The following is a 10,532-nucleotide window of genomic DNA, read 5'->3' as shown; positions in this document are numbered from 1 at the left end:
GTAAAGATCTTTAAGAGAGAAAACAAAAAAGACTACACATCTAGTTCTAAGGCCAGCATGGACTGCATAAAACCTTGTCTGAAAAGAAAAGGAATGAGTCACAACCATTTCTACTGAGCCTTCATTTGTGTTTTCTCAGGCCTGTTGGCTAAGCATACACACATGTAAAGGACATAGAACTTACAGGAATTGAACTTGTAGCAGGCTTACTGGGCCTTCTTACTGGCCCCAGGCGAGAGTCTTGGTGTCACAAATCGGGCCCCTCATTAGTCTCATCACACCTCTTTTCCTTGGTCACTTGTACCACTGTCTGTTATTTTATGTTCAATATTTTTATTTTTACACACACAAACACAGAGGTCCTTAGTGTAAGCCTCTTAGGGCCCCTGAGTGGCCAGGTTCTGTCTCTCAGATTACTGTAAGGTCCTTAAAAGCAGTTTTCAGCCCCTGGAGAGACAGGTGGCTAACTCTGCCCTTAAAAAAAAAAAAGAGAGAGAAGAAGCTGCAGTCCAAGATCAGGCCACAGAATCCCACCAGGAAACCTTTCCCCTCCAGCCAAGAAACCCTTTATAAAGCCTACCTCCTGCTCAGTTCTTTGCTGCTTCTCCCAGCCACACTCTTGTGTCTTTGCTAATAAACATCTTGTGTGAGGGTTGTTACCTTTCCCCTCAGAGCTGCAACGCTTGCTCTGGGGAAGCCTTCCCTTCGGTGCTGCAACATTTATACCTACAAGGTAAGAGCTGTGTGCTTGCTGCGGAAATCAAATAGATATGAAAATTACAAAGGTGGTCCTGTGCTACTTTCAAGATGGCAAAACTGAGGCTTAGCAACAGTTGCCTAACCAGCCCAGTTGCAGAGTGGATTAATGGATCCACAAGTTTCTCCATGCAGCCTGTATGTTCTTTAGTTCTGACCCCTAAAACAGCTGCCTCAGACTCACAGGAAGATTTTCCTATGTATGGCATGAAAGCCTTTTTTTCCTGTCAATAAATACACAGGTCTTTTTTTTCTAATGTCCATTCGATGATCTGTTAAGGATGCTGTGGTATTTCACCGTGTGAAATTTACTTATATAGTGCCTTCCTGGGCTTCTTGATTTTCCCTAAGTTACAAAGAACTCCGTGATGGATGTCTTGGTATATGTGTTTACTCAGCATTTCTTTGAACACTAATCTTTGTTTTGGAAGTTTGCACCTTTGTGCACTGTGCGACCACCTGTAAGATGATGCCCAGATGACTGCGGCGGTGGGGTGCTTCAGAATCCTGGGAGTCCCACCTCTAGAGACCATTGGTGGGCTTGGGCAAATGTCCACCTTTAAAGGCCCTGAATAATCCTGAGGTTCTCCAGATTGAAGGCCAGTTGTAATATGTCGACACTGAGGCGATTCACCACCCTGCCAAGTCTTGGGTGGAATAAAGCCTGACCTGCCAGGCTGGATGGCCTATCCCTAAGTGTTGGGGTACTGAGTCTAACCAGGGCTGGGTGAGGGAGAGGCAACGGGGAAGATGACGTAATGTGCTCACCGCGTAAAGGGGGCTGTGGAAGGTGCTGCCGGGCAGCTCTGCATTAACCCTTCTATTTCCGGACTCTCGACGAAGCCGCTTCTGGAGCTGATCCAACGGGAAAGTAGCGGCTCCTTTAAAGCAGAAGAAGGCTGGGTCGAGGGCCTGGGGGCTACTCTCCGCCGGCGCTGGGAGGCCGCGAGGGGCGGAGCCTCGCTATGCAAATCTGAGCTGCTGATCGATGACGCGCCATCACCCCACGAGCCGCTTCGCGCGCCCATTGGCTAAGGGGAGCCTGGTCCCATTGACAACAAACATGGGGGCGCGGGGGCTGAGGGCGGGGCTGCGGTGGGCGCGGCCCGGGGCGGGGGGAATCCTGCCCCGCCCCTTCCGTGGAGTCGGGGCGCAGCTCAAACATGGCGGCGGCTGGCACGGGCCGGTGAGGCGGTACCAGGTGGGGGCTGTCGGGTGTCATGGGCGGTGGCGGCGGCACCGCCTCCGCGTCTCCCTGAGCCGGACCTCACGGGAGACTCTGCGCCTAGCCGGGCGATGGACGAGAGCGGCGAGCTGGGCGGTCCGGAGACCATGGACACCCTGACGGAGCTGGGCGACGAGCTGACTCTGAGGGACATCGATGGTGAGCGGCGGCTGGGTGGGAGTGCGGGGGCCGCGCGGGGAGGAAGGGGTTACGGCGGCGCTGGCGGGTGCGCGTGCGCCCACCCCGCGACCGCCCCGGCGTGCGCGGGAAGGAACCCGCGGCCCGAGCTGCCCCGGCGGCTCCCGCTTCTTCTGCTTCGAAGCCTGAGCCCGGGCCGTGGCACGGGGCTCCCGGAGGATGAGGAGTCCTGGGTGCCGCGGGGCCTGAAGCGGGGCTGGGGGCGTCGCGAGTGCTGCCGGAGGAGGAAGCCACGGCCTCCTCCCTCGCGCGCCCACACGCGCTCTGGTTTGTCCGGTCTCGGTCGCCGGCGTTCCTCGTCGCACCTGTCACTCCCTGCTTGGCCACTGGAGCGGCTTCGGGATTTCCCGGACTGGGCTCCTAGGCTCGGCTCCCCGCGCCCCTGCTCTTTTCGCGGTTGACTGACAGCCGGGTCTCCGGGCGCTCTGGAAAACTTTGGGCAACAGCTGCGAAAGCAAGTTACTGATGGAGCGGGCAGAGACGGCAGAGTGCGGCGGCCTCGGATGGAGACCCGGGCGCTCCTGCTGCCGCTCTGCAAAGGGAGTTGAGCAGCAAGAATTTTGAGTTGTGGCCCCCTCGGGTACAGACTAGGGAGCGGGTGGCCTTTGTTTCGGCAGCCTTAACAGCGAAGTGGACGAACTGGTAGGAGCCCAGGGATCCTCTCTTGCAATTCTCTCCCTTTTCAGCCGCGGGAACGAAGGTTTGGAGAGGGTCCCAGACTTGCCCGCTGTCATCATGCTGGTTAACAAAGCCCAGTTCTCTCTGTTCCTGAGCCAATATTAGTTTCTTGTCACTCCACCTTTGAGGATTTGAATAGGGTAGTGATTTAGTAATTCTCAGTAGTTGGGCGCTTTTGACATTCCCGGTCCCAAATACTTTGCGTTATTTTATTTAGTCCTTGCACAATTCTGGGAAGTAGGTATCACTCTTTTTTTTTTTTCTTCTTTTTTTACAGGAGTGTGGTTTAAAGTCCCTTTAGTGAGTCTGGAACTCCTAAGCAGTGACTCAGTTTATTAGAGTGTTATTACTTCTAGAATTTACACCCTTGCAGGCAGATAGGGTAGCTACATCCTCATTTTGCAGATGAAAAAACAGAAGGAAGAAAGAAGTAACAAGTTGTTTGAAAAAAGATGTTTGCCCCTTTCCTGTTTTGTTTTTATATCATACCCCCTCCCCCTTTGGTTTGCCCTTACTTTTTATTCTGGTCATCCAGGCAGTGTGACAAGACCCTGTAATTGAAGTTCCACTTTTAACTGCAGATTCTTCCACTAAGTATTGCTAAACACAAAGATGGTTAACAAATGGGAGGGGTTGGTCCCTGTGGGTTAACAAATGGGAGGGGTTGGTCCTTGGGACACAGGGTAGCTGATGTGTTTTGACGTTCAGGTGCAAGACACAGTGTCAAGCACATACACACACACATTCTCAATCCTTATAATAGCCCTTTCAGGTAAAGATGACCTTTAGACCAGTCAGCTCCCCTCATGGGTGCTGGAACCAAAGCCCATGTGTTCATTAGCTTACCAGGTGTTCCGCAGTCAGAAAGAAGGAAGCCTGAAACTGCCTGCTGTCAGGGACCCAAGAAGAAATTCATGTGGTTTTTTTTTTTTTTTTTGTACTTACATTTTATAATGACTTTTATTTGTCTTAATCTTCAGTATGTTAAATTACCTAGTGGTTGATACTAACGTAGGTTGTTAAATCTGTGTCTAAATAAAACGTATGCTCTAGGAAGTACAGCGGTAGACCAGTAGTTTCATAGGCCTCTATGCCAGTGTTTCCTTCAAGAACAATAACTCACGATAACTCACAGGCTGGCTTTGGTGGCTTGGTTGTAAAGAGCCATGGAAGATAAGAAGGATGGTGTTTTATGGCCATGGGATGGAGGTGAGAGCTGGGTGCTGAATAGCTTGCCTTTGCGTAGGGCAGTAAGTGAAAGTGGATGAGGAAGGAAGCTGGGTGAAGGCTCCTTTACCAGGAAGGTCTCGCCAAGGAGACAGCCATTGACTTGAAAGACAAGATGAACCAGTTGGACAGACTAAAAGCCATCGGTCTAGAGGCAGAAGTGTCCCTTGAAACCCATCTGTTCCCCTTAGCATGTTACTAAGGCAAAGGAGAGGAGGGAAAGGGCCTTTTCTTCCCATAGTTGTTTGTACCTAACAGCACTTGGGACAGTGAGAAAGTTCACTAAGTATCACTATGGAATGCCTGTATGACATGGGACAGGATACACATGATTGGGTATAGTTTTGAGGGTGTGAGTAGGTCAGGGTGACCAACCATGTGCTCTAGGATGAGGAAGAAGAGAGATTATATGAATGCATTTACTTCTGTATGGAATTGGGGTGGTTTACAACCATACCTGCCCAGCTCCTCCGGGAGCTATGAGTCTGAAACCAACAGGGTCTCTACTTTCTCATACCTTTCGGGTTTTGTTTCATTTGGGTAAAATCAATGGTCAGTGACTGGGAATGTTGCTCTGTGGTAGGGTGCTTGCCTGGGATGTGTAAAGTACCCAGTGCTGGAAAGACAAACAGAATATGGGTGAACATAGTGGCTCACAATTACAACCTCAGTTACTTCAGAGGCAGATCAGAAGGTTTGTTGCCTCATGTTCCAAGACCAGCCCAAGCAACTCAGTGAGACCCTCATCTCAAAATGAAAAGTAAAAAGAGGGCTGGGGTCTAGCTCAACAGTAGAGCTCCTGCTTAGCATACATGCAGTCCTGGGTTCAAGCCCCAGTACTATCGGAAGTAGAAGAAACAAACAGTTGTAGCAGGACACTGTGTGATAAAATGGGGCTGTCTTACAGAGAGAGACTGGGATAACCTAGTTTAGACTGGGTAGTGGAGGAAGCCTCGTAGGCTATCAGTGCCATTCTCTCTGAAGCAGTGCCAGTCACGATTTTTATGTGGCATCTCAGGGTTTTTAAACATCTTTTTTCTTTGTGTGCATGTGAGTGCAGGTTCAGCTGTGCCCTGGTGTTTTGTGGAGGTTAGAAGCACGAGTTCAGGTATCAGTTTTGACTTTCATCTTTGAAACAGGGTCTCTTCATTTGACACTACATACTCTGTCTGGCCTCCAACCTTCCAAGATTCCCCTGTCCCTGCATTCCATCTTGGCGAAGGAGGAGCACTGAGATTACAAACTTGCCTTGCCATGGGTTGTTGGGATTTGAACTTAGGTCCTTACACTTGTGTGACATTTCCCCAGACTTTTTTATTTTTTACATTTATTACATTTATTTATTCGGTTTGTGGGTGCGCATTTGCCCACCCATGTGCTCACGTTTGAATGTATGGGACCAGAGGACAACTTCTAGAGTTGATTCTCTCCCTCTACCATGTAGGTTCTGGGGATTGAATTCAAATGATCAAGTTTGGCAGCATTCCCCCTTACCCACTGAGCCGTCTTGCTGGCCCATCCTCTTAAAAAATTATTTTTGAGAATTCCATATGTATATACAATGTATTTTGATCATATCCATCCACTGAACTCTCCTAAACCTCCCCATCACATTTCCTTTCCAACTTCACATACTCTTTCTCTTTTTGAATAACTCGGTAGTCCAATTAGTGCTGCTCATATGCAAGTAGGGGTATCATCTGCTGTCCCCTGGAGCATGGCCAGCTTCCAGGATCCACACTCTCTACCCCATCAGCTGTTTCCTTGTTTATTTACTCTTTGTTTTTGAGACAGTGTCTCTTGTTTTTGAGACAGTGTCTCACTCTGTAGCCTTGACTGGCCTAGAACTTGCTATGTAGAAGAAGCTAGCCTGAAACTCATCAAGATTGCCTGCCTTTTTCTTCCAGGTCCTGAGATTAAAGGCATGTGCCACCAAACCTGTCTTGTCCCTCTTATTTAAAAAAAAAAAAAAAAATTGATGTGATTGGTGTGAGAGTGTCAGATTCTCTGGAACTGAGTTACAGATGTGTAAGCGGCCGTGTGGATGCTAAGAATTGATCCCAGGTCCTCAGGAAGGGCAGCCATTGCTTTTAACTGCTGAACCATTTCTGTAGCCTTGTCCCTCTTATTTTTAATGATGAAAAAACAAACACCTAAAACCAAAACTGTGAAAGAACCACTTGTTTGGGCCCATCTTGTATATCTTGCTTCAAACTTGACCTTGGTCTCCAGCCTGAGTTCTGCTTCAGAGTAGGGTCTTTGAAGATATCCATGTCGACAGCAGCCAGAAGTCAGGCTGGAGAGATGGCTCAGCAGTTAAGAGCACTAGCTGCTCTTCAGAGGACCTAGCATCCACATGGTGACTCGCTGCTGTCTGTAACTCCAGTTCTAGGAGGTCCAATGCCCTCATAGTATACAGACATACATGCAGGCAAAGCAGCCATATACATAAAAATAAATTAAATCAATTTTTAAAAATAGGTGTGAGGAGCAGCACTGATAAGTGTATAAAAAAATAACCAAGGTACTTAGAAATAAAAGGCTGCTAAAAATTTTTTTTATAATTAACATTATGTGTAAGAAAATGGTGAATGAGATCCACAAGGTGAGTTAGGACTAAACTGTGCTCTAGATACAGGGTTTTGTGGAATTTTAGGAAGGCAACTGTTGAGCATTTCAAAATAGAGATAACTCTTACCATGATTAAAAAATTTCAACTCTTTTAATAAAGAGTTCCAGGTGTAAGGTGTGACCTCTTTGAAGGGTTGGCCCTGAACACAGAACGGAGGTAAAATTGTAGGGTTCCATTGAGGCCTTGAGCATGGGCCTTTGAGGAAGCTTAGAAGGTCGCTCCACTAGGAAAGCTGCTGGGGAGGTGATGAAATTTAGTCTTAAATGGGTTTAAGTGGGGATTAAGCACAGTGTAGGAAAGGGGAAACGTATTCAGAACTGGTAATGGAGGTTGATAGGAAAGAGAAGTGTAGTAAAGTGTAGCAAAGGTGAACAAAAAGAGGTGAGCTTCCTGAAGAGCGGTCAGTGTCAGTGCAGCGTAGACACAGTGCTGCAGAGGGCAGCGAGGATGGCAAGGCCATAAAAGGAGTCAGAAGCTGGGCAGGAGGTCAACCTGGGGTAGAGGTTTCTTGTGGAAGGGGAGGAATCCAAAGCAAAACAGCCCAGTCAGAAATGAATGGGTGAGGGGGAAGTAGAGGCAGCTGTTCACCTTTGGAGAAGGTTGAAGAACTTCTAGGAACTGCACTAGGGCCTTGTGCATGTGAGGCAGCCACTCTACCACTGAGCTATATTCCCAGCTCCGTTTCTACATTTTATTTTTAAATGGGCTCACTAAGTTGTGAAGGCTGGCCTGTCTCAACCTGCAGAATAGCTGGGGTTGCAGACTTGTCACTACCAAGCCCAGCTTTACTTTCCTGTCTTATGAGTTGTCTGCTCTAAACGTTTAATGTAAATGGACCCAGGGCCTGTAGCTTCTTTCACTTAGCACACATTCATATTCATCCATGTTGCAGTGCAGTGTTTCAGTATGGCTCATCTTGCTAACTCCCTTGTCAGCTGCGGTTAGGAAGAAGCAGCTGAGAACATGTGGTTCTCCGTGGACATGTATGTCTGTTTCTGTCCGTGTTTCTGGGCTAGACTATCTGCACTGTTGTTTATCCACTTACTCACTTTCTTAGTTTCCCAGGTTAGTTATTTGTTTCTTGGAGCCCTCCCTTTGTTCTGCCATCTCCTGGGTAAGTCAGCTACTCTTAACCAACCTACAGAGTGATGCTGATGTTCCTGTTCCCTTGTTCTTGGTTTGGGGTAGTGGTGGTGTTTGCTTCCTTGTTTTTACAAAATACACCCAACTTTTCAAGGTAATTTGTTGTTGTTTGATCTTGAGTTTAATATAGCCCAGAACGGTCTCAACTGTTAGCCAAGGTTGGCACTCTGATCCACTCACTTCTGACTTTGGACTCCTCCCTTTATATCCCTTTATATCCGACTGCTCTACTGAAGGTTGACCAAAAGTTCTGGAACCACAGGCATGGCTTAGAGGTAAATTTTTGAGGACTGGCCTGTTTAAAAATACATAGTCAAATCTCATTCCAAATTAATAGTTTGGCTAGGTTTAGAGTTTTAGGCGGAATTTTTTTTTCACAAGGTCTTAACTGTGCAGCCCTGGAACTCACTGTGTTGAAGAGGGGAATGCTGGGATTAAGGGTATGAACCACAACTCCCAACTAAACATAACTTGTTTTGAGAACGGGCCTTGCTTTGTAGCCCAGGCTGGGCTTGTGATATCTTGGCTAGGCCATCGGAGAGCAGCAGTAACAAACACACTGTGAAGCCTGGTGTGACAGGTAGGACAGAGTTTATGTCGGAATTTTGAAGAGGTTGATTGTGGTTTAGCTCCTAGAAGTAGAGAATTTTGATCCTATTGTATAGCACAAGCTGGCCTAGAGCTCATATCCTCCTGCCTCTGCTTCCCTGCCTTGAGTGATGGCATTAAACATGTGCACTGCTGTCCCCTTTTTGCCGTGTTGATGTGCTGGGAACTGAATTGAGGGCTTTATGCCTACCACGCTGCACTGAGCTACAACCCAGCCCCCATCTTGACCCTCTGCACTTTAATTCCAAAAACTCTTGAGATCTTGCTGTTGTCCATAGCTTGTTTATTTTCCACATGCTTTAAGCTCTTCGTCTCTTCTGGTTACATTTTCTGGAGTTTCTCAGACCACCAGACCAGTGTCCTCTTGAGTGTCCCCTTTCTCTGTTTGACCTCACTCTTGTTAAACATTTTCTGTGTTCACACCCAGGCCTTAGGGCTAATAATGTCCTTGAGCATTGCCTGTCTCTGATTGAAGTCTTTAAAAATGCTTTAAAATTTTTTTTTTAGTTTTCATACATTTTAGAAAGTGTGTTTTTGCTTCTATCTCAAGTAGGTCTTAAGTTAGTACCTAAAAAGGAAACTCAAGCAACTGTATGTCAATTATAATTTCCTGGGGCTGGGTGTATCGCTTAGGGGTTCATTCCTCAGCACCATGTAAAGCTGTGTGTGGTGGCCTACTTCTGGAGTCCCAGCACCTGAGAGGTGGTGTAGAAGCAGCAGAAATCCCAGGCTAGCCAGGCTATAGAAGGTCCCATCTCAACAACCAGCAGCAACAACAGAATAACCCGAGTAACAGATTGTCTAGACGTGTTTGTACTCTTTTGTTTGTTTGTTTTTATTTTTTGAGGTGTGGTTTCTCTGTGTAATCTTGACTTTCCTAGAGTTCTTGAACCAAGCTGGCCTTGAACTTAGAAATCTGCCTGCCTTTGCCTCCAGAGTGCAGGGGATAAGTCTGGCTAGCCAGAATGCTTTAAGTATATACACAGTTGTCATATTTTCACATACAAATTGTCATATGGTTTCTATAGTTGCAGTATAATAGGTATATCATTGAGTATAATCCAGCCAAATTAGACAACTTGCATGTCTTTTGCTCTATGGAACATTTTCATTATTTGTAATCTCTCATTGTCATAAGTGCTATTGCTGGGAACACTTAGGGAAAGTCACTTTGGAGTTAGTTCCTGGGTGTGTGTTTCCCAGAGAGGAAAAGCTGTAACCTTTGCACTTTTCAGATCTTTCCATTGCTGCAGATTACCATGGTGGCTATTTTATATATTGGGGGTAGGGAGGCACTGCATTTATATGGATCAAAATTTTAAACACATATAAAACAGGACTGTGGTAAGTCTTACTCTGTCTGATAATCTCCCTAAACTACACCTCCTCAAAAGTAATCATATAAGAGCTGGAGATTGGTCCAGTGGTATAAGCACTGTTCTTCCAGGGGACCAAGGTTCAATTCCCAGCACGCACATGAACTCCAGTTCTAGGAGATAGTACCCTCTTCTGGCCTCTGGAAGTAACTGCATACACATGGTCTACAGGCATACATGCAAGCCAGGCATCCATAGAAACACAAATAAATCTCAAAAAAAATTTTAGTTTCAGGGCCTGGAGAGATGCTTCAGAGGTTAAGAGCACTGACTGCTCTTCCAGAGGTTCTGAGTTCAATTCCCAGCAACTACATGGTGGCTCACAACAATCTGTAATGAGATCTGATGCCCTCTTCTGGCCTGCAGGCATACATGCAGGCAGAACACTGTATACATGATAAATAAATAAATCTTTAAAGAAAAAAATTTAGTTTCTTTCACCTTGTGTTAAACGTATTATAAGGACAAGCAGAAACAGATGAGATGACTTAACAGATGAAGGCGCTGACTGCTGAGGACCTGAACTCAATCCTCAGAACTCCAAGATAAAAAGAGAACTGACTCCTGCAAGTTATCCCTAACCTCCGTGTTGTGAGTGTGTGTTAATACACACACATACACCCTATAAAAGAAAAAAAAAAGGTATGGCAGCACTCAGGAGGAGAGGCTTGCAGGTCTCTGAGTTCAA

General features: G+C 46.7%; 1 protein-coding gene and 1 long non-coding RNA gene across 3 annotated transcripts in view; one reads left to right on the top strand and one right to left on the bottom strand.

Annotated features, from left to right (window-relative positions):
* LOC113456729 lies at window positions 1-1,739 on the bottom strand. Its single transcript, XR_003377475.1, has 3 exons — window positions 1,525-1,739; window positions 581-751; window positions 1-474 (listed from the first exon to the last, which is right to left on the bottom strand). It is a non-coding gene; the product is annotated as an uncharacterized LOC113456729 (long non-coding RNA).
* Window positions 1,740-1,832: 93 nt separating this feature from the next.
* Srebf2 (sterol regulatory element binding transcription factor 2) overlaps window positions 1,833-10,532 on the top strand; it is a 57,262-nt gene continuing 48,562 nt past the window's right edge. The window contains exon 1 of one of the 2 annotated variants that reach the window (XM_026782394.1): window positions 1,833-2,140. In XM_026782394.1, the coding sequence (XP_026638195.1) occupies window positions 2,053-2,140 (88 nt within the window). In that variant the 5' untranslated portion in view covers window positions 1,833-2,052. Of the gene's footprint in view, window positions 2,141-2,289; window positions 2,822-10,532 lie in introns of those variants that run through there. The other variant, XM_005354470.2, reaches the window with a different exon arrangement.

The sequence above is a fragment of the Microtus ochrogaster genome, chromosome 15 (genome assembly GCF_000317375.1).
Source record: "Microtus ochrogaster isolate Prairie Vole_2 chromosome 15, MicOch1.0, whole genome shotgun sequence".
In the NCBI taxonomy this organism is placed as follows: domain Eukaryota; kingdom Metazoa; phylum Chordata; class Mammalia; order Rodentia; family Cricetidae; genus Microtus; species Microtus ochrogaster.
Note: the sequence above shows the minus strand (reverse complement) of the source record. Positions and strands in the feature narration are given on the sequence as shown.